The sequence below is a fragment of the Euwallacea fornicatus genome, chromosome 17, assembly GCF_040115645.1.
Source record: "Euwallacea fornicatus isolate EFF26 chromosome 17, ASM4011564v1, whole genome shotgun sequence".
Lineage (NCBI taxonomy): Eukaryota > Metazoa > Arthropoda > Insecta > Coleoptera > Curculionidae > Euwallacea > Euwallacea fornicatus.
Window position 1 is genome coordinate 54,991 of NC_089557.1, and position 21,925 is coordinate 76,915.

The 21,925-nt window shown below is 34.7% G+C and overlaps 4 protein-coding genes and 1 long non-coding RNA gene across 12 annotated transcripts; 2 read left to right on the forward strand and 3 right to left on the reverse strand.

Moving 5' to 3' along the window:
- The first annotated feature begins 254 nt into the window (after positions 1-254).
- Positions 255-3,486, forward strand: LOC136344320 (uncharacterized). 2 transcript variants are annotated; one of them, XM_066291650.1, is made up of 4 exons: positions 255-510; positions 565-726; positions 784-1,395; positions 1,607-3,486. In XM_066291650.1, exons 1-4 carry the CDS (start codon positions 364-366, stop codon positions 2,210-2,212), a joined length of 1,527 nt encoding a protein of 508 aa, XP_066147747.1. In that variant the 5' UTR covers positions 255-363; the 3' UTR covers positions 2,213-3,486. The 2 variants fall into 2 exon arrangements, with proteins under 2 accessions (XP_066147747.1, XP_066147748.1); XM_066291651.1 differs by having other exon boundaries at positions 275-460.
- A 1,318-nt stretch (positions 3,487-4,804) lies between these two features.
- On the reverse strand, positions 4,805-9,686 carry Task6 (TWIK-related acid-sensitive K[+] channel 6). Of its 6 annotated transcripts, XR_010732942.1 has the most exons (9): positions 8,945-9,686; positions 8,073-8,293; positions 7,846-8,002; positions 7,213-7,338; positions 6,947-7,151; positions 6,717-6,890; positions 6,495-6,661; positions 6,238-6,435; positions 4,805-5,999 (listed from the first exon to the last, which is right to left on the reverse strand). XR_010732942.1 is itself a non-coding variant. In XM_066291665.1 (8 exons), exons 2-8 carry the CDS (start codon positions 8,197-8,199, stop codon positions 6,303-6,305), a joined length of 1,074 nt encoding a protein of 357 aa, XP_066147762.1. In that variant the 5' UTR covers positions 8,200-8,293; positions 8,945-9,686; the 3' UTR covers positions 4,805-6,302. The 6 variants fall into 6 exon arrangements, 5 of the variants coding, with proteins under 5 accessions (XP_066147762.1, XP_066147761.1, XP_066147756.1 ...); XM_066291665.1 differs by having other exon boundaries at positions 4,805-6,420; XM_066291664.1 differs by having other exon boundaries at positions 4,805-6,423.
- On the forward strand, positions 6,271-7,285 carry LOC136344333 (uncharacterized). Its single transcript, XR_010732944.1, has 3 exons — positions 6,271-6,398; positions 6,459-7,052; positions 7,138-7,285. It is a non-coding gene; the product is annotated as an uncharacterized lncRNA (long non-coding RNA).
- A 190-nt stretch (positions 9,687-9,876) lies between the features above and the next one.
- Positions 9,877-13,640, reverse strand: LOC136344327 (C3 and PZP-like alpha-2-macroglobulin domain-containing protein 8). 2 transcript variants are annotated; one of them, XM_066291670.1, is made up of 5 exons: positions 13,451-13,640; positions 11,320-11,489; positions 11,009-11,255; positions 10,715-10,947; positions 9,877-10,602 (listed from the first exon to the last, which is right to left on the reverse strand). In XM_066291670.1, the coding sequence occupies exons 1-5, from the start codon at positions 13,461-13,463 to the stop codon at positions 10,375-10,377; spliced, it is 891 nt and encodes a 296-aa protein (XP_066147767.1). In that variant the 5' UTR covers positions 13,464-13,640; the 3' UTR covers positions 9,877-10,374. The 2 variants fall into 2 exon arrangements, with proteins under 2 accessions (XP_066147767.1, XP_066147766.1); XM_066291669.1 differs by having other exon boundaries at positions 11,006-11,255; positions 13,451-13,638.
- Positions 13,641-15,698: 2,058 nt separating this feature from the next.
- Positions 15,699-21,006, reverse strand: LOC136344316 (uncharacterized). The gene is made up of 12 exons (XM_066291634.1): positions 20,629-21,006; positions 20,318-20,574; positions 19,777-20,109; positions 18,818-19,724; positions 18,585-18,763; positions 18,274-18,504; positions 17,535-18,183; positions 17,235-17,473; positions 16,700-17,140; positions 16,414-16,632; positions 15,963-16,361; positions 15,699-15,904 (listed from the first exon to the last, which is right to left on the reverse strand). Exons 1-12 carry the CDS (start codon positions 20,642-20,644, stop codon positions 15,749-15,751), a joined length of 4,026 nt encoding a protein of 1,341 aa, XP_066147731.1. The 5' UTR covers positions 20,645-21,006; the 3' UTR covers positions 15,699-15,748.
- Between the last annotated feature and the right edge of the window lie 919 nt (positions 21,007-21,925).

Here is a 21,925-nt window from a genome sequence, read left to right on the forward strand (position 1 = left end):
TAAGTAATGTTTTTGTTACTGAAAAAAAATATTCCGAAGAAGAATGTGCTAATTTAATTTTCATTCGCAAATGCTTTAGGACCTTTGCAAATCTCCATAATAAATAAATAAAAATATTAAAGTGTTTTAAAAATTTGATGTTTTGAGGGTGGTAGGAAAAAATATGGATGCGTACGTCTGGTTGTCGGAACTAAAACTATATAGGTGGTTGTCAATTTGTAATATCGTTCACAGCTGTTTGTTTGACATTTGAATGACGCCTATAAACTAAACAAAAACAATAAACAATTTAATTTGAAATTATGATAATTTAAACATTATAAAAAATTAGTAACTAAATAAAGATATGTAATTTAGCAAAAAATGTCCAACTGTTATAAACGTGTCAACTTTTACGATCTGTGTCGGCTTTGCGCTCAAAACATCCAGAAGAACAAAATAAAAATATTTGAAAACGAAGGTGGTAAAAACCAGCTACAATTCAAAATTAAAAAATACCTCTGTATTAATGTACGGCAATATTTATGTTGATGTATTAACCTAATGAAAATAAATATATTTTAGGTGAAGGAAGACGATTGTCTTCCTAAAGTGGTGTGTTCGAAATGCATCAAACAACTGGAAATGTGTATGCTGTTTCGAGAGGAATGCCTAAATTCTGAAATGATGTTGTCGACATATTTTAAAAATTATAAACACACTGAAGAATTTAAGAGGTCTGGCAAGGTATCTATCCTTCTTCTATAGTTGATTAATTTCACTTCATTTGGTTCTCTTTTCAAGGTTTACATAAAGGACACTTCAAAACCAGAAGTACCTAATGAAGCATTAGTTCAACCTTGCAAAAATAATAGCTCTAAATTGGAAAAATCCAAGAGTCACATATCTCAAAAAGAAAAAAATGTTCAATTGAGTGAGCTAAAAATTTTACATTCCTCCATTACTCCTTCTCAGCGAAATGTTTGCTTGAAAGCAATGATTCACCCATCAACTTGCCAACTTAGAAGCTTAAGTTCAGAAGATTTTCATCGTCAGAATGTCCAATTACCAATGCCTTTTGATTCTTTAAATGCAGCACTTAAGAAAGTTGTTCAACAGCTGCCAAAGGATGTCTTGAGTAAAGTGGTGGTCAATTCAAATGGCGAAGTGATTCACTTGTCAACGCCAGAAATGATAGAATCTGCATTGAATGATAGATGTAGAACTCAAAAACGAAAAGGAAAGAGCATGTCTCAAGATTTGTATAATGATGTAATTAAAATTGATTTGACTGATGATGATAATGCAGAGCAAATATCTACACGTAGATATAGTGGAGTTTCATATTATAAAAATGGACATAATCCATTGACACCAGAAAATCCATCAGTAATATTCCCTGTTCCATCACATCAGGTAAGGTAAAACATATATTTGGACAAAAAAAACTGCAGTATTTAATTACAGACTTTAGTTTTTTTTTTTTAAATAACATAGATGTTTGACAACAGTATACATATTTTTTGATAACTGATAGTATATTTTGATTATGTAGTAGACAATAAACCAATGAATACTATTAATTCTCATTGGCCCCAAATTACATATATTAAAGTATATTTTTCAGAATGATAACAATTTTTCAACTGAATTATCAGTGACTGAAAACTACTCACAACACCACACCACAGTTGATCCTACTGTAATAAATGTCATATGTAATGACAATGATGGCTCAGCTACCTCAAACTGCAGAGTCAATAATCCATCATCCAATGCCATGGAGGATTTGCACACATCTGAAATAGCTCTTTCAGCTACCCCGCCTGTCCAAAATTCTCCTAAACTGAATCATAACTCTCCTAAAGTGCACACCTGCGAGGTGTGTTCCAAAACGTTCAAACGACGAGAGCATTTGTATCAACACATGAAATTACACACGGGCTTTCGACCCTATCAATGTACTGAATGTAGCAAGTCATTTGTCCGGAAAGAGCACCTATTGAGGCATACAGTGTTGCATTCGGGCGAGAGGAACTTTTCATGTGACATTTGTAGTAAAAGTTTTTCTAGGCATGACAATCTTCTTAAGCATATTCGAACTCACAACAAAGAACCGTCATATACGTGCGATATCTGTCAGAAAGTGTTCATTATTAAGCATTATTACGAGTCTCATCGTGCAGAGCATGGTAAATGTTTCGATGCAATGACGGTGTCGGCTCAATGTTGAGATCTGTTACAGTCAAATGAATATGTTAAGCAATTTTTAAGTATGCATAAAGTGAAGGGACGCCTAAATTAATTTGAGTTCGGTAAGTTTGCTTATCAGTAACGTTACAGGTACCGTAATGTTCGATTTACCGGCTGCATTTCACCGCAGATAAAAGAAAATTACAAAACATTTTTCTGTTAAAGGGTTCAGGAACTTTAAGTATATTCAAACATTGCTTGATGCATAACACTATACAAGGTTTTAATCAATTTCAATTGCTTTTCAATGCTAAAGCCATAGAGGATAGTCCAAATTAACCAGGTGCTAATCCTGTTCTATTAAATAACTTTTTCATTTTATCAGGAAGTATTTGGTGACGTCTAAAATTCTATATTTATTATTGATCTCATTATCTGTTATAGGACAAACAATCACGACAATGCATTATACAAGTTTGTCTGACAGTGTGTTTAAATTATATAGATAATTCAACAGTCATATTAGGCACAATTCAATTTTTCGCTGACATTAAATAAACGTATTTCTCAAAGTTGTATGTAGGTTTTGAACGAGTTCAATATTTATTATCAACGTGACATGTAAATTAGATTTTGCTTCAGAGGATTGTGCGGTATTTGAACGAGTTCTTGAAATTACATGCAATTAGTCAAAAAGATCTCTCCATATTAGTCTTTTTTTTTCAATGTTTTTGTAAGTTTTCTTTTTTACTTAAATTTACTTTAAAATATTTTTCAAGTTAATATCGGAAATCTTCCTAAGAACAAAAAAAAACTCAAAAAACAAATTTGCAAAATTATTGGAAAAAAGTCTAGTATATGAAGATTTTTTTGATTGTAAGTATATTCAAATGCAGAAATAAATAATTGTTAGTAATTGAAACCATAAAATATCAAAATAATATTTTTAATTAATTTGTTCCAGTCTTCAAGCACAACTTTTGACACTTTTAGTTCTTCTTTGCCCATTTGTATTACTAACGCGTCAATTTGGCAGTTCCGTTACGGAAAATTACTTACTCTTTTCAAATCCCTAATGTTTTTAGATTAAACTCACTGATACAACATGTTCGTCATTAGTATGTGCGCTGCATTTTTTGCTTATTATATTCATACATATAGTTACATTATAAACTACAAGTAGGTATTTGTACTTATAGGTATACTTGATTTTGTTGCTATGTTAAAATTTAGTTATTCTAGTCATTAAAATACCTAAATAACTTATTATGTACTGCTAGTGAAGGTATTGTAAATAAATATCAGAAAAACGTCTGATGTTATATTGAAGGGTAATTTCAATATTTGCTTTATATAGCAAAGTAAAGAATCGATTTATATTATTAGTTTGTAGAGGGGCTGAAAAGTTAAATTTCGTTCATTTGTAAGTCATGGTCATAGCAAATTCAATTTTTGGAAAGTCGGACATGAAATGTATACATGATATTGTCACAAACATTTCAACGTGCCGCTATCTATGCATTGTAATGTCAAATAAATTTCCAGGTAAACGAGTCTATATTGTTGGTGGTGCCATCTAAATGTTAATAGTCAAACTTAATATCAGAAGATAGAAGAAATCTACCTGCGTTCAGCGTTGGTGCTTAGCATACCTCATCACTGATTCATCTATCGCTGAACTTACATATTACAAAGAACGGTTTTCTAATGCACTTTTTGCAAAGCTTTCAAAACACCTTTAAAATTACGTCTGTATATACATATATGCATTAGATAAACTTAATAAAATATTTCCAAAAGGTAAATCATGCGGTACATTTTAAAGATAAGTCTTTCTCAGTATATACATGTATGTATATTAATCTCTTGCGGTAATAAAATTGAACTGTGTGATAAAAATATAAATGAGGATGAAGCTTATTATCTCAACTTTTGGCAGATAAAATGCGATGAATGTAAAAGAGTATTCAAACAATGTATATATTTGTGTTTCAAAGCCAAAAGATTTTTGAAAACAGAGTAACTGACATTTTTCGGATTAAAATTTTAAAAATGTTTATTACAATTTCATGAAGGAACGTAAATAACAATTTAGAGGTTCCAATTTCAATGATGTCTGACTTCGTAGTTTACGTTAGGTACACTGTTAATGTGTGATCATCAAAACAAAAATCTGCGTTGCCGGAGTTGTGGATTCAGTTAGCTTGTTATTTTGGCGCAAATCTTTCATGAGCGTCACTGGTTCACTTCATTGCTCCAAAATCAAATGAACTGATATAAATTAAAATAAAAACACATAATGCAAGATTACAAAAAACATATTTAATGAAATTGCTATTTTTGACAAACATTTAATTATATGTGACTTTATATACAAATGGAAAATCATTTGATACTGATAATTAATTTTTCACCAGCAATAACTTCCACCATCTTTACATTTAATTAGGAATGAACTTTTAATATTTTTTACAAATAAGCATAGGAATGACAATAATAATGTGTTTAGATTTCCTTTTGTCGCTTTAAATAACCAATATTAATAAAGTTTTGTGATAAATTATTACTTTGGGGTGCTGAAAGCCATTTTGTTGGGTTGGTATGATGATTTCGTCTAATAGAAGCAAAAAACGGCATATTACGGCAATTTATTATTATAACAAAACTATAATAACAGTAATTGATATTGAAGCAAATTCCAGAGCAAATCGGTTCTTCTTACAAACTACTACGGATGATCATATTCAAATGGTTAACACATTTGTTTAAATACTTCGAAACGCTACCTATCTAAATGGGGTAAAATTGGTGAGGTGTGTATGTACAGAGGAGGTTTTAAATTTATTTGGTAAAATTGGATAATTTTACAGAACTAGCTAAATTTAGAATTTGCGACTAACCCATAGTAGATGTGTAGGTATTTTATTACGGGAGCAAAATGCTCGAGAAACTATTTTGAACTTCGATCGCCATATAAACAGGAAAGTCATCCACATCTAGGTTAGCTTGATCCCAAAATTTTAAAAGTTATAAGTACCTTAATCAAGTAAGGTATAGATAAATATGTATTATTAAGTGTTCGGCGAAGATAATATTTGCACCGATTTTCCGTATAAGCAGAGCTAATTTTCATATAAATTCGGACTCAAGCAAATGCAAATAATGCTGTGTTGTTAACTCATGAACTATTTGTAAAGCGTTGTGCGTTGGACAAAAAAAAAGAGCCCAATGCAACAGAAAACTGCCCGTAAACAGCCCCGTTCACTTCGTTATTTTTCAAAAGAGTTTTTGTTTACTTGCAAAGTTAAACTGTTCAAAAGGAGCACATTGAAGTTTTGAGCATTTTGTTATGAATAAAATATGTCCTTATTTATTTTCGGATTGCATAACTTTCCAATAAATTAGTTACATTCCACGTGTCTCAAATACGGCAAAAGCATGCTACCCTTGTGTTACCGACCGTTTCGACCGACATCGTCGGCAAAGAAAAACGAGGTGCGTGAGGCCCTTCAGGTATAGGTACTTAATAATTCCTATCAATAATTTATTGTTATCATAAGAATGTTTTAGCAGCCATAAATCGACACAAATCAGTCCCAAAATTCGTTCGTTGCGCCTCCTCACATACATTTTTCAATGCAGAAATTCACGACGAAGTAGGCAACAGGCGTGCGTACCTGTAAAGCAATTAAGAGCGCCCTTTTCATGCTGCTATGAGCAATCTGGCACTGGTTGTAGGTTTCAGCGGCATTTTTTTTCAGAAGTGGAATCTTCCAAATGAGGACAAGAACGATTTCACACTGATGTTTTGAATTGCGGCGACCGACCTAAAATATGATTATTTTACATTAATTATAATTCGTTTTGGTAAAGGATAACTCTTCAGGTTATTGCGACTTCTCAGAAAAATTATAAATTATTCTTGAAAGTCGATACTTGAGGGTGTGTTGTGTTAGCAGAGGCGCATGAGCGACTTTGCAATGTAATGGATATGTATAATATGCACCAGTTCGAGCATTTAGGTAAAGGTTGACACGAATAATTTACAAAACCATCAGTATTTACCAGGTTAACCTAAATATCACATTGATCAACGTAGACGCAATGAACCGTCTTTTGATCGCCAACGATCAAATCGAAGCCCTGTGATTGGGGTAGATGGCAGGGGGCGGTGGAACTGAGCCCTGGGGCAGGTGAAGTTCGTGCATCGGCAAAACCGGCAAAAGGTGCGTTATCTGCGTTGGCGATCTTCTTACAGTAAATCTTTAGTTAAATCCGTCACTTAGGGATCAAGATCAGCTATTGCTGAACGGATAGCTTACCTATGTCTGGTGTTTGTGGGGATGCAGCCGCAAGGACAGGAACACACCGAGGTATCTTCGATATCTACGGAAGTGGTTTCTGTGCAATGGTGACCTAATTGACCACTCAGAATGGATCCGTTGGCCGTGATAACATCCCCGTCTAGCCTTACTGCTCCGGCTAAGGCCTAAAAACAACAAAATCTATCTTTGTAGCAACTGACGTAAACCTGTTGAACTAACCTGAATGGCCTGTGCCTCATCTCGCCGCTCATCTTCAGTGTTCATTGTTACGAAGCGGAGCACCAAGAGGTTCAAAGAAGCGGCGACAATGGCTAAACCGAAGAGGATGAAAATTAATGAGAACATGACATATTCGGGTTTTTGGCTCAGAGCGTTGTCTTTTTGAAGAGCCACCTGAGATAAATATAATTATAATTGTTAACATTATTCATCGACTTTCTGTGACTCACCATGTCTCCGAACCCGATAGTGGTGAGGGTGATGAAACAATAGTAAACGGAGTCAAAGTAACTCCAACCCTCGTAACGGGAAAATGCTGCTGCTCCCCCCAAAATGGTGAGCGAGGATAAAAAGGTGACGACGCAAATCAGATCCAATTCTGATGCGTTAGTTTGCTTGCAATGCAAGGAAGACCTTACAGATCTAATTATAACACTGATGGAAAGACAAAGCTTTGTGGATTTGGTCAGGGCATTAAGAGACAGTTAAGCCTCACCTACTCAATTTATTGACCCTTTCACCGATGCTCTGGAACATAACTAGCCCCAAAGGGATGCCGATCATCGCGTACATCATTGTGAAGAGCTTACCGGCTATAGTACTTGGCGTCGAGTGACCGTATCTGAAGAAGTCAGAGTTTAAATATGATAAATATACGGTTTCAGGTAAATTGACATTCGCATTATATTCAAGAAACATAGTTGTATTTTAATGCAATTATACAAATATAAATTAGGCGATAGTATAAAATAAAATAATATACGATACACGTCCATCAGGTAATATTAGGGTATCTCTCTGAGACTCGGCTCTTCGCACTGTCTCATTCATAAAAAACTCGTACTGCATCATCGAATCACCTACTCAATTTGGGACGTAAATGCTATTACGTTAAGGTATTATATGTGTGATATGGAGAAGTACTATAACAACATTAAATTAGAGTATTTTCATACTGTGATCTAATTTACAAAAGTTTTGCGTTTTAAGTCAGAGTAAACAAAGTTTTTTGACAATATGGTGGGCACCGATTTTGTCTGTGACGCAGTCGGATGTAATTAGGTAGTTATTGAAATCGTCCCGTGTATACTGGTTAAACAGATCTACTCGAATAATATAAAATAGTTACCCTATAGTAGTTAACACAGTAGTAGCGTAATAGAACGCCCCCGTGAATTTCCATTGTTGCCCCGCTCTATGGGGCTCCGACTTCATGACTACTGTCTCCATTATCCTGAAGTCTTCGTCGCTTATGTTGTACTTACGTCTAATTATTACTTGAATTTCTGAAGACAAAATGAGATATGGGATTAGTGACAGCGAGGTGCGTTATTCCTTGCGAACTTTTATCGGCACCTTGAAGCACTGTTTTGCGTTTGCTCTCGGTCTCGGACTCGAGAGCGTCGAAGAATGCCGCCCCCGTGAGCAGGTACGTGAAGGTGCACACGATCAGAGAGAGGGTGCGGACGTTTTGCTTCTTCATTCTCTAGCGCGCCGCATGCTGGAGCTGGGGGTCCCGCAGCGCTACCTGCCCCCCGCGGGCCCCCCTGAAGCCCGCCACCGCATTACACGACCACCTGTTTACACCAAAGCACAAATGAGGGATCATCATTTGATTACAAAAATATTTTAAAAGTTCTACAATATTTAGAAAAATTAGAAATTCGGCTGGTATGCCTCTGATCTTCAAGAAAGAAAATTGTACATTTCGATGATTATAAGGGACACTTGATGCTCACATGCGACGCTTAAAGCAGTGTCGTAACATGCCATGTTTCAGCTTCATAATTTTCTAAAGTTTGAAGTTTTAAGAATTGGAAAGTTCGTCAACTAAGAAAAAAACAAAAATGCACACGTGTTGCCCCAAAAAGTTTGGTATATATTTAACTCATCGAGACAATACAACAAGTATATTGCTCAAATTATTAAGTAAATTTGATCAACTAGGCTTTTTTAGATTTCTACACACCGATATGAAAACTACGAGTTTTATAGAAATCATTTTAGCGATGCAAATGAGCCGAGGAGAATATATATATATATGTATTTTTCGTGGAATAGAGAATTTCTAAAAGAGCAATTATCTCTATTGCAACCAGGAAATACCACATGCAAACTTCTTAAAATTCACAAAGCCACCTGCACCTCCGATCCTACACAACGAAAATCGTTGAACTTACTGCAGTGACAGTAAAACTGACTGCATGACTTGTCAAAAATTCACTTACCTCTTTATAACCACCGCATTGAAACACCAGGGGTTCTCCAAGACTTTGACGGTGTACCGTACGTGTGGATAGATACTAACCGTCGCACCAAAAGCCCATAGTGTTTCCAGACACACTCAGTGATTTCCGATTTTCGTCTCAATTAACACGAAAATGCGAGTTTTTTTGTCTCCGTCTGCGGGGATTCTGGATACGGATGACTCTGAACGTACACGCGGTCCAGATGGGATCGATACTGGCTCCGCAATGACGTAACGCAGCTCTTAGTTGATCATAGAGTTCGAAATTGGGTGAGAGCGCTTTATTTCTCACTTATTTCTTGGAGGGTTTTGTGTGTTGCAAATAGAGAGTCAGAACACCGATTTCTTCCTCATTAAAAAATGTTTAACAAACCATTAGTGCCGTTACTTTCGTGAGAAATGAACGGAAATTTATTTTGTGGTGACCCCAAATCAAAGTGCAAATATTTTAACCAGTAAACATTACTAATAAAATTGGCCGGCATCGAATTTTATATAGAAAACTATTTTTTAAATTATTTTGATTTTAAAGAATAAACATTGTGGTTGGAAGTCCTATAAAAGGTTAAAAGATAATATTTGAAACTATAGGACTGTCTTGAGACGAGTCGGCAAAATATCAATAAGCACTGTAACAAAATCTAATAAACGCATATCTCATATTATTTTATTTCATACTGTTACCTAATTCACAAAAGATATACAATTTAGGTCGAAACAATGTGTTATGAAAATTTGGCGAATTTCAATTTTATCTTAACCAGTTTACTTAGTATTCTTAAACTCTTTTTCAGAAACGTTTTTTTGATGCAAAGCATGCTAATCGTCATTTATTTAAATCAAGTTCAGGTTCTCTAATCTTCGATTTACCGGCGACAAATAAAGCACTAGGTAAACAGATCTACACAAATAGAATGTGAAATAAATGTCATTTAATTTGGTTAACCTTACTCATAATATATTATGTAATCAACTTCATGTTTCCAGACTTTCAAAACTTAATAATATGTATTATAAAATTCTTGTAACTTAATACAAAAATCCAATAAATAATAATTCCTGATCAAAGTTGAATATAACAACAATATTTCTTACGATAATGTGTTTTATACATTTAGTATAATAAATATATAATTTTTTCTAGTAGAAAAATAGCAAAAGTGCTTCAAAATTTGCTTTAGATTTGTCCCAATAAGCAGCTTGAAACTTGCGTTATTTTATAATGTGAACTACGCAATCTATGCATTTTAGTTCAGATATTATGAATTTATCCGGCTAAATGTTTTAATGGCCATCTGAAAGCAACTCACATAAAATTAAATGCTTTTTTATTCGTCTATATAATATTCTTATTTGAAACGAAACTTAAACTATACTTAGGCAGCCTTAAAACTTCAACAGTCCTTCAAATTACGCACACAGAATCTCGTAATCAGCAAAGGATAATTCCTGACCTGCATACGGGATATACAGCACACCGTGGCTCGGCTGGACTTTACCGGTGGTCAAGGCTCCGTCATGAACAGCCCTGCCCACATACAGGGTTTCTCCATCTTCAGATTGACCAGCAGGGACGGCGTTAGGCGGTATGTTTTCTCCGGAGGTGGCCAACCATTGGCCAGGGAAGTCACAAAGGACCTGAAAATACAAATGCTATAAAGTAGAGTGTTCCAAAACACGACTAAACACTGGTAAACTTTGAATTTGCCATATTTTCAAGAAACATTGATGACGGGCGTGTAACTATTACCTCATATTCTTGGACGCAGTTCTCGGTACCACCCCAAGCGACGTATGCTTGTCCATGACTGGAGAGTAGTTTTCCAGGAATTAGACCGCCGTTGAAGTTGGCCCGAACTACATAGATTGGTTCTCCGTTATCTTCTCCACCAGCGAAAGCGCTTGGGGGTACTTGACCTGAACTAGCCGCCACCCAACACTGACCACCAGCTACTCCTCTGGGCCCCCTGCCGCTGGATCCACCTAGCAAATTGTTATATGTGATACTTTTTTTTGTCAAAGAACTATAACACTGACTTACCACCAATATCACTGGGAGGTTGAATAACCCAGTTCCCGCTGGCGCCCCATCCAGTACACACCCCTACATATTCGATGTTTACTCTCTCCCTATCAGCCCAAGATAAAAAGGGCGCCGGTTCTCCCTCTCGACCAACAGCGATAGTGTCATTATCCCAACGGATCCAGAATCCTCGGGACTCCCCATCGCTGAGGATGTTGGGCGTCGGTACCTCGGCCACGTCAGGTTTGGTTCTGTTTTTTCGGATAATCTAAAAACAATTATAAAGATTTATTTATGAATTGATGCAATAGAACTCATCATTGACTACTCACCGATTTGGTGTTGCCCCATCCTCCGATGAAAATTTCGTACATAGGATCAACTTCGGCTGCCTGGCCACTAAGGGCTATGTGTGCGTCATGTGGAGCCTTCACTCTAAACTGTACAAAGCCGGAGGCGTTGGGGAAGAAGCAGTACTCGAGTTTGTCCTCGGTGAAAAGCTCTGCAGATTGAAATATTAAATTAATGATTAGTTTTATTTATAGGAGGAAAATAATAAAAGTGGTTCTTGCCAACCATCGAGTTTGGTGAGATAGAAAATGGCTTTGAAAATAGGTCAGGCACGGTTGTAGCCGGCCCGGCGGCAAGGATCGATCTCCAAAAAAGCTGTTTACTTAAGGAACTTTTTTTAATGTGTAAATATCGGAATGCTCTATCCGCGCCTAGCATTGACCTCCCTTATGTCGTGTACAAGCTGGAATTGAGTTGTTGTCATTATACTTAGCCTTAAACGATTATTCATTGTTTATGAATGTAATGGCAATGATTTCAGAAATAATACACGCCAATTTATAGGATGGCTAGTGAATATAAATATGAGCACGACAAGATAGAAATGTATAATAAACTTAGTTTCTATAGAATATGGTCATGAAAGAATGACCAATTGGGAGTTTTATAAAAGTATCTTAGATAGATGATTCACATATAAAACTCTCGTTTTTTTTATTTAAATATTAACTTTACATTCATTAACGTTTTGATTCTGGTCGCGTGCTTATTTTGTCTCTGCACGCGATCTAATTTCGATAGAGTTCAGGCTAGCGATACGAAATCTGACCGCGTATAAGAGTTATATTATCGAATTTTTCAGCTTTAATTATCGCTATAATATATTCGCAGGAAATTTTACTTATAAGATGTTTTGCGTGTTTATTTTCGTTTTTGTAAGTTTACTATCATTAGGTTTATTTCTTTATCCTTTGATTTGGTCCGATTTTTCTGCTATATGGTATCAACATTTTCGAACATAGTCGTTTCAAACAAATGACAGCGCTCCTTTTCCGACGATGTAAATTAATTGTTAACTACATTTGGGAATATTACTAAACTGTTGATTTACAACGTTTAACAGAAATTCATCACGTGAATTAAAATAAAAAATTTTTATCGACAAAGTATGTTTGTTTTACCATTAATTTCCTCAATCCCTTAAAAGATACATCACAAATGTATAACTAGTAATTGCATATAACTATCATTGTTTATACAACGTTAACTATACATTCATGTAGCTTTATTGCTTATATAAACTCAGCGAAATTTAAATGCAACTAAATAGGCAATAAAATCGTACAAATTGTGTTTGAAATCAATTCACTCATCACATTAACAACTTCCAATGGGTTACTTACATAAAGATTGCTTAGAAGAACTGGGTATGTAAGTTCCTTTATAATAAAATAATAAATGATACGCCATTACATTGTATGTTATTCCTATTAGAGTTTTAGTTTTGTACCACATTAAATATTTTCATTCAAGGTTACAAACAAATTTGAACAGCCAAATTGTGAAACAGACTTTATTAGTATATTAATTATGCAATAAAACCTGCTAATAAAAAATATTGGACAGATTCGCAATACGAAAAAACACAGTATATAGGATTATGAGTTGATAAAATCCGAATTACCATACTCTCTTCATAGAGCATATTATCAATGTTTATCAGTCCATCTCTGTAACATTCCATCTTATTTCTAATAAGATCACCTTAGGCCATGACTGGATGTCTATAAATAGCCGATTATGTCCGTAATAACGAGTAGGTGGCTATGGTCAACTGCTGGCCCACTAGAAGGTCGAATTCTTTAAGTACTAATTAATATTGGTACTTTGATTATACGCCCTGTATTACGATGGCTATAGACTTTAAGTCGGTCGTTTGAAATTAGAAAGTGACTATAAATAAAGCGCTATTGGAGTTTCGAAACTTTTATTTCCACCACATCAATTGAGAGTAACATGATAGAAAAAAGAGAAAAGAATCGTTAAACTTAAAATAACTTTTACCTGAAATTAAATATCAATGCAAAATTAGCGCATTTATGCAAAAGAAAAAACTCAACTTATAAAAAGAAGTCAATAAGCGTATACTTTTTAAGTCCGTAAAATACTCACCGATATTACTCATCTTAAATATGTCAGAACGATAAAACTCAAAACTTCACTTAACTCTTAACAACAGCGGCGTAAATGAATGTGAATCTGATCACGTCTACGTTTCTATGCGCGACGCCTCTTTATAAAATGTTCAACGTTTGCGCTCTTTGGAAACGAACTACACGGTTTGATGGGTCCAGTTAGGATTGGGGGGGATTTGGGGCGAATGAGAAACGAACGGGGGAACGGGGGCACTGAGCATGCATCATTTCTAAATTCGTTTGCTGACCGATAGCTTCGGTGATCTGGTTCAGTTGAAACCAAGAGAGGATTATGTGGATTACATTGGTTGGTAAAGGAAAAAGCGATTGCATGGGTAGACGTTTCCGATGAATTCTATCATGTCGTTGAAAGTCGAAGACTTGGGGTGATACTATTGAGGTGCTGATGTGTTACCCAGCGAGGACGCAATGGATGAGTCATGTCGCAAATGTTTAATTTTTTTATGGAGAATTGTCTATGTTAGACAGTTTTTATAAATAAATCAAGTGTAAGTTTCTGAAACATTGTTTTAAGCCACGTGTAAGCAGGTCATGAACCACGCTTTCATGGGGCACGAAAGCATCCAATCACCATTCGTGAAATAAGCAAATAATCCACGAATCGTAACCTGTTTATACAAATTTTACAGTTAATCATGAACATGGCTTCCTCTAGGAGTATAGCCCTGATCTAGAGTATCAGTGATGTACCAAATTTTAGTACACCATTTTTAATCACACCAGAGTACTATTAAAAAAGTTAAAAAATAAAAAAACAGAAGACAGGGTAGCTGGTAGGTGAGGAAGTGAATTGCAAAGCGAAGCATATCCTGTGCTATGCAATTCCTTACTTAAGAACTACAAACACAATACGCGGATGACTAAGAACTTGTTTCGCATGTCTATATACAACAGAATTTTTGAAACATACATATATGTATATGTTCAGTAAAAATACTACTTTTTGCATTTTTACTTATTCTTTTAGTTGTTACGCGTACGGGCACTGTAAATTTTTTAATTTACTATATACATGAGCAACTGTGACATTTTGCAAATTTAATGACTGCTGCAGTACGAGCTGCCCTTTTTTTATATCCCTCATTTGTAGGATGCAATAACAAAAATTCGTTTTTATAACACTGCAAACATTTTCAAGTTTTGGACTCACTTATGTGTAACCAATTCACGTTGATTACCACTCCACGACTCATTTTTTTATTTTAACACAAACAGTTTCCAAAATATTGTGAAAAAAACATCTGCAGAGATCCTCCTTTAAAGGGTTCTAGCCTCTTTAAGAAGCATTTTTTGGGGTATGTTTATAAGATATTTTTTTATTATTTTAACTTCTAAGATCACCTCATAAAATATTTTAACGCCATTTCCGGACACCCCATACATTTATTAATCATCTTCACGAAATTTCAATTAAATTGATCAGACGATCTCCGCGACAGCGCCGAAGACGCGACGAAGGCAAGTGTGGCGCCTCTGATATCATTACGAACGGCGGCTATTATTGCAGGACGATTAATGTTTTCATGTTATTGGTAAAATCATCAGGGGAAGAGAATCATGTGCTTATCACACTGATCAAGATTTTTTCGAGGCAAACTTTATAAATTTCATTAGACTACATATTGAAGAGTATTAATAAAAACATTAACATAGCGGGTGTTTACTTTAATTAATTATGTTCAGCATTACTATAATGGTTATGAATATATGTGAGTTATGAGCTGTTTACAGAAACTTTTAGATGTTGAGTTCCAAATATATACGACACCTGTAAATGGATGGCCTTGCATATGCGTGGCGTTTGCATTTTGAAATATTTTTCTTAATTGGAGTTAATTGTTACAGTAAAAATTTTGATGACATATATAAGAACTTGATCTTTGACAAATCAGTAGCGTAGATGATAATTTGAATTTAAATTTAAATTAAAAAAATTAATTAAATAATTTAAAAACTGTTTTAAGTCAATAAATAATCTCTGCTTTATGTTGAATGGTGTAGGATCACCAGAGTTATAAATATTAAAATCCAATTACACCTTCGAATAATAATACAAGGCAGACGTCAACGCAATGTATCCACCGGTTTCTTGCATGAATGACTTGAGCGTTCGTTTATCGCTGTAAAACATCGGTTATGGTGTTTGATTAACCATGATAACTCTGTATCATTAATTCGGAATTTGAGGGAATAAGCCTTAAAAATATAAAAAATGTATCATATATATTATTAGCTATGTACAAATACATTCTATTTATACTTTTCCAGTAAACATATAATATTTCCTATATTGCTCATACATGACCTTAAACATCTCAGTGGAAGCCCTCGAGAGCGCCCTCAACAAATAAGAAACGGCATGACGATCGCAAAGCGGCATCAAATTGTAGATGCAGTTATTTAAATGCAACTGAAATAATGTTTTGTTGAAAACGTAAACTATCTCTGTCGCCAAAATTAACACTCACCTTAACATTAGGATACAAGTTAATCTGCTCATATCGTTTTAAAATATCAGCGATAAGAAACACCGCAATCCTCCCCATATCCTTCTTGCAAGGGACCAAGTTTCTAGTCAATTTCTCTAGACGATGCACACAGTCGGCCGCCTTCTTCTCCTCTAAACACTCTTCCTCACCACTGTCCGAATTGCTCTTTAGAGTAACCGTTTTTAGTAGTACTCTATATTGCTGCAGGAAGACAGGAAGTCTATCCATAACGATGGGATTACGGTGTTTTAGAAACATGTCCAAAATGGATATTGTGAGCGCGAATGTTAATTCAAATTGCTTCGTGTCAATTGGGCGAAGCATTATTATGGAAGGGGTTGAGAGCAGGATGTCGATTATTGGTGGAGACAGAATGAACTACAATTTATTTACTTATTTTTTATAGCAAAAGATACTGGACAGTACTGACGTGTTGTGCTTGCAAAATGCTTTGTTCTAAATGAACAATCCTTCTCATTAAGTCTGAATCGCAACTTCTTAAAATAAGCGATAGTTCATATAGCAGTGTTTCTAGGGAAACCTGCCATGACTGCATTTTGACTGGATTTATATCGCACGTCAAAACAGATTCCCATGTATTTAATTGTTTCGCTAATTGCAACCAATGCTGCGTTTGAACGCAATTTATCTAAAAAATATTTATATTTTTTAATATTAGACCAGAATCTAAATCCTCACAAATCAAGCAGATTTACCGACATATCCAACAAATCTTGAACCAGTAACGCAAACTTCTCATTGGGAATAGCGCAAACGATTAAATTGACGAGATGTGAGTAGTCTTCGGTTAAATCGCTGGCTTTACAAGTGCTCCATATCTTAACAACGATGTCACTGTCCAATGAACTGATCTGCATCCGATTTTGCAAAACTACTGTAAATAGTTTGGCACAATCTTTCTTGTTCACGGTGTTGATGTTCCCAAGACATCGTTCCAGATACTGATCCAGCTTCGAAAGCAATATCAGAGTCGAATCTGAGTTTTTATCTGTAGTTAAGTGGTGCTTCAAACACAGAGCATATGCGTCGACTAGAAGATCAGATTTGCACACAAGTTTGGTCATTTTCGTTAAGATGAGCTCTTTATAGAGCGCAGATTTCTTCTTTGTGGAGATGGAGAGTTTGGCCTTTTTTGTCTGTAGTAATAATTGAAGATATGTTCAATATGATTGAGGCGAATCATTTCTATTTTTCTTTTATTATGTCATATATTGGGCTAAAACACCTTACCCGATTTATAATTTGAATCAATAAAATGCTGTAAGCCAGATTTTGTTCATTATCCATATCTTGAATTAAATGTAAAACCAGCGGTTCCAAATGCAATACCGCTTTGTCATTCTTGAAAATGTTGTCTAACAGTAAAGAAAATACTAAATTGTGACGGCTAAAATCAACGATAAATCTTGTGGTAACAACATTCACGTTAAACACATCTGCCAGCGAGAATTTACTCGCTTGAAAGATTCCTGAAACACATTCTGTGTTAAATATGCAACATTTCTTGGTACGCTTTCTTTAAATTATTACCGATTATTAAATCTTCCACCTCTTTGTACGCTTCTTGCGAACAAACTGAAACGTCCTTACCCAGTGATAAAAGATATAGTAAAATTAGTTTCTGCACATCGGTCTCGCTATAAATGAACGGAAGCTTCTTCATTATACCGAGATATTTCGCCAACCTGCCTTCTTTACTCTTTATACTGTCAACAGAGTGTTCCTGCCATTCTTCAAATAGCTGAATTAAGTGTGCCATTACCCCTCCCATATCACCTGGTGCAGTGCTCATAAATGCTTCTTCCGGTAACAAACGGAAAACCTTCTCACTGAGACTCATCTGAATTGCATCAACATCACGTTTCCTCTTTACACGGAAGAGTTTATTTATCTTGCTCATCAACGTATATACTGTAACATTGGTAAGAAGCTGTGAATCTCTGATTACAATATCGTCGAGTTTGTGGTCGTTTTCGATTAAATGCTCGGCCAAGTGAATTAGCGAATATTTGTCAACTTTGAAGAGCAGAACGTTCATCACGAATTTGTCGGAAAGCAGGTCCTGCCAAGATGCTCTAATGTGCGTTGGTAAGACTTTAAGGATGCCCTTTATGGTTTCGTCGTTAACTTGTCTTTCCAACAATAGCATGGCTTTTACTTTTTGTACGTAGAGCCTTTGCTAAAAATACATTAAATGCTGCACTCAAATGAATGAAGGTGTATAGAGTCTTGTATGCTTTTAATATTTGAATATCAATGTTTTTCTTACCAATAATTGGAAACATGGAGTTGTGCCAAAGTTCGTGATTCGTTGGACAATTAGGTGCCATTCTTTAACAGTCATGTATGAGTGTAAATACGTCAAACTGGAGGCCGAATAATGGTTGTCCTTGATTGTAGCAATATGCACCTCATTATTTATTGAATAATAGCTTAGAGTAATGTATATTTCGGCCCAAATATAGGCTAGATTCAAAAAGGTGCGCATCGTGGTACGGTTCTAGAAAGAATATGTCATTTTCATAAAGTGCACTATTGAAGATGATGTTGATAACACTAAGTGAATGCTCTGAAACCTACATGATGTCGTTTTAGTATTGCAGAACCAAAGTCCTTCAAGAGCTCCTTTAAATGCTCCAAACCTGCCACAAATTTGACGACTACGTTCTGGGGAATTGTGTGGTCGGTAATTTTAATGCTCTGCAATAAGTTTGTTATCAAAATGCCCAGTAGTTCTATGAATATCAGTCCTGTGGAGTCTGCAAATCAAAAATCTTGCATAATGTCGCTCTTAAAGTTAAACTTTAACTCACTGTTATCGTCATAATTGCCCTCAGAATATTCAAGAATGGAATTTTTTAAGTGATGGAGCAAAGTTTTAAACACGTTAATAACCTGCCAACTGGCCAGACCAATAAGGCACTTTGACAAGTTCTCTAAAATAGCGTTGGTAAACATGCTTTCTATAGATAATTCATTAACAGTGGCAGCTGCAACATCCAACTCCCCTCTGAATGGATAAATCACATTCTTGTTACTAGCCTCTGCTCCAAGAAAAGCTGTTTTTAGGGCAGGAACTATTTTTGCAATAAAGTTTTCCACTCGATGAAGCCTTTCAAAAACATCAAATATGGCTACTACCACCTTGTCATAATATTGTGTAAATTCTGAATGATTCTTCATCATAACAAATATCAACAAATTGCTGGCAATAGGTTCAATAATTAGGGGATTAATCATTATACACTTAAGGATAATTCCTAATATAGTAGAGTCTAAAATATCCAAATCCATAAGAGTCTTCAATAACTTTCTTAGGAAATCAGTGAATGGATTCTCATTTGAAATAACACAGTTTTGGAAATTTTGGGAACTTAGAGTTTCAAGTAATTTCAAAAGAATGGTGGTAGCCATATTGAAATTAAGTGCATTTTGCTTAAGTTTGAATGGAATGTTAATTTGAAAATCATTGGATATGTCAAATTGTAGAAGGTGAGTGATCAAGACAAAACATTTAAATCGGTATTGAGGTTCTTTGAAGCTATAACAGAAAGCTGCAAAAAACAGCTTATAGCTGAGAGTTTTATGATCAGGCAAAGTACGATGCAGGAACTTAAACATGTATTTAGGAATCAAATTTTCTTCATTTGGCTCAATTTCAGAACTAAATACATTGTTAAGAAAAGTTATAAAATGCCTTGTATTTCCTTTCAGCACACACTGAAAAGAGTAGTGATATAGCTTGATGTATACTATCTCAATTTAAACTTACTCTTTCAATTAGTAGCACAGTGTCTACAAAACTTTGTTCATATAAGCAAAATTCTGAAACTTTCTGTAGCAATACTGGATACAAATGAGATAAAAAATGCTTTGGAAAATCCTCAGCAGACAATACTTCATTAGGCCATAAAGATGAATTTTTTATAAAATTGTTGTACTCTATGAAAGAATCAGTTGCATTAATACTGGCTGCAATAAATTCACAATAGACATTAATGTTGAATTTTGAAAAATGTTGAAAAGAAGCACTGGCACATAGCAATGAAACATATTTTAAAACTGCAAGTTTGGAGTTGGTATTGCCTAACTTGGATTTAAGAGCCTAAAAAAAAAGAATGGATTGATAGTTTGAAATCTTCTTATGGTCTTAAGAAGCCACAACAAACAGCAAATTTGAAATAAGAATTTTTTATGCAAAACCAAATAAATCAATTGAGTATATAATAAATCAATATCTGCTGCCAATTTGATAAAAAGAAAATATATTTATTTATCCAATTTTGCTCTGCAGCTCTTCAAATGATACTTGCTTGCATGATAAATATCATATCCTCATTAGTTATGTCATTGTGAGTAAATTCAGCAAACTGCTTTGATGACAACCACTTTTCTAGAAGATTTGAAACACAATTCATACTCAGCTGCTCATTTGGAAAGTTTAAAATCCATTTTAGTAACAAAGATTCCTTGTGCCTAAACTCAAATCGGGGAGCACTAAAAGCATTTTCAGCCAGTTTAATGCGTTTTTCCAATGGTTCTTCCTGGTTGCTCAGAGTTTGTAGAAGGACTAAAATATACTAGATTGAATTGAAATGCAATGAGCAAGCAATTGTGACAATACCTTCAAAAATCGACATTATAAAGCATTACGCACACAGTTCAGATATTATGTGTTAAATTGATGGGAAATAATACTTTTTCTATTAATCAAGCACGAGTACTCAACAAAAACAAGGCGGGTTTCACGCTTTATGTTTCAGGTTATGTTATTTATTAAAGTTAAGACATTCGTCTTGCATCTTTCTCTAATAATGGAGGGGTAAGTAGAGACAGAAGATATACATGTGTTTTGTATCTATTAGTTGAATTGCAGCAAGACATTAAAATTACAAATTGTGTGCTATATAACTTAAAATTAATGCTTAATTTCTTAAGTGCTAAAGTACGAAAACGCACGACACTTAGACATTTGGAATGAATACAGAAATTATTGTATTATAAATCATTAAAGTCTATAACAGCATTTGATGAATATTGGAATTGGGCATTATTGTTGTGTACTGTTCTCATGCTGTAGTTGTAATATAATTCCCTGACAAATTTAACGCTGCCAACTACAAGAGATTGGTTAGTGAACCCTAATATTGACAGAAGTATTAGGGCAATTATATCTGATATTGTACGTTCAGGAAATATTTGAAATTCATTGTCTAGTTTATGTAAGTGATTGATATGCTCGTTTATTAAAATTTATATAATGAAATCTTAATAGATTTAAGAGGACAACTAGGATGAACTTGTTCGATTTTCAATCGATTGAAAGGATACGAAACATGTGTCTTTCCCATTTGGCAACCATAAACAGCTCTGTAATGAGCAGGTAACGCATGTACCAATAGCTGATGAAATCCTTTAAGTGTTCAAACATTTTTCTGAAGCAGAAAGTTGAACTCAAATTGGAATTCAATAACAGATCAAGAAACAACCTAACCCACGTCCGTCAAATTTAAACTTCAAAACTTTAATTCACGAATGACACGACAAGTAAGAAGTTAATTCTGTAATATCATAATAACTATGTAGACATTGTATAGAATTTTTAACACGTATTTTCTGTTTATACCGCGGGAAAAATTAAAAACATTTTTATGGAGTTAAATATTAATTTGTTTGTTTTTATTGTTAAAATCAATATTCGTACGAGATTGTACTGGGTTGAACACAGATAACAATTGCACATTCTAAATTCGATTTGCCTTGACAGTGCCAGAAATGTCGTATTGTATACGTTCCAATTTTTGAAGTCGCACTATCACCGAGTAAATACCTGGATAGAATGCAAATTAAATTTAAGTAAAAGTTTCGGCAGCTGAGAAGAAAAAAGTCAAGGATGCGCATGCGACCGAGCATTGCGGATT

What these genes read in the sequence shown, in the direction of transcription:
- LOC136344320 (XM_066291650.1), top strand. Translation starts at nt 364, where the DNA reads ATGTCCAACTGTTATAAACGTGTCAACTTTTACGATCTGTGTCGGCTT. An exon ending in AAAAATACCTCTGTATTAAT is followed by an intron (nt 511 to 564) that starts GTACGGCAATAT and finishes AATATATTTTAG; the next exon opens with GTGAAGGAAGACGATTGTCT. An exon ending in AATTTAAGAGGTCTGGCAAG is followed by an intron (nt 727 to 783) that starts GTATCTATCCTT and finishes TCTCTTTTCAAG; the next exon opens with GTTTACATAAAGGACACTTC.
- Task6 (XM_066291659.1), bottom strand. Translation starts at nt 8,199, where the DNA reads ATGAAGAAGCAAAACGTCCGCACCCTCTCTCTGATCGTGTGCACCTTC. An exon ending in ACTGTGTTAACTACTATAGG is followed by an intron (nt 7,339 to 7,845) that starts GTAACTATTTTA and finishes TGACTTCTTCAG; the next exon opens with ATACGGTCACTCGACGCCAA. An exon ending in AGGGTCAATAAATTGAGTAG is followed by an intron (nt 7,152 to 7,212) that starts GTGAGGCTTAAC and finishes TCTTTCCATCAG; the next exon opens with TGTTATAATTAGATCTGTAA.
- LOC136344327 (XM_066291669.1), bottom strand. An exon ending in GATGGGGCAACACCAAATCG is followed by an intron (nt 11,256 to 11,319) that starts GTGAGTAGTCAA and finishes AATTGTTTTTAG; the next exon opens with ATTATCCGAAAAAACAGAAC. An exon ending in ACCTCCCAGTGATATTGGTG is followed by an intron (nt 10,948 to 11,005) that starts GTAAGTCAGTGT and finishes ACAATTTGCTAG; the next exon opens with GTGGATCCAGCGGCAGGGGG.
- LOC136344316 (XM_066291634.1), bottom strand. An exon ending in ATATGATATTTATCATGCAA is followed by an intron (nt 20,110 to 20,317) that starts GCAAGTATCATT and finishes CTTTTTTTTTAG; the next exon opens with GCTCTTAAATCCAAGTTAGG. An exon ending in GCATTTTGCAAGCACAACAC is followed by an intron (nt 16,362 to 16,413) that starts GTCAGTACTGTC and finishes AATAAATTGTAG; the next exon opens with TTCATTCTGTCTCCACCAAT.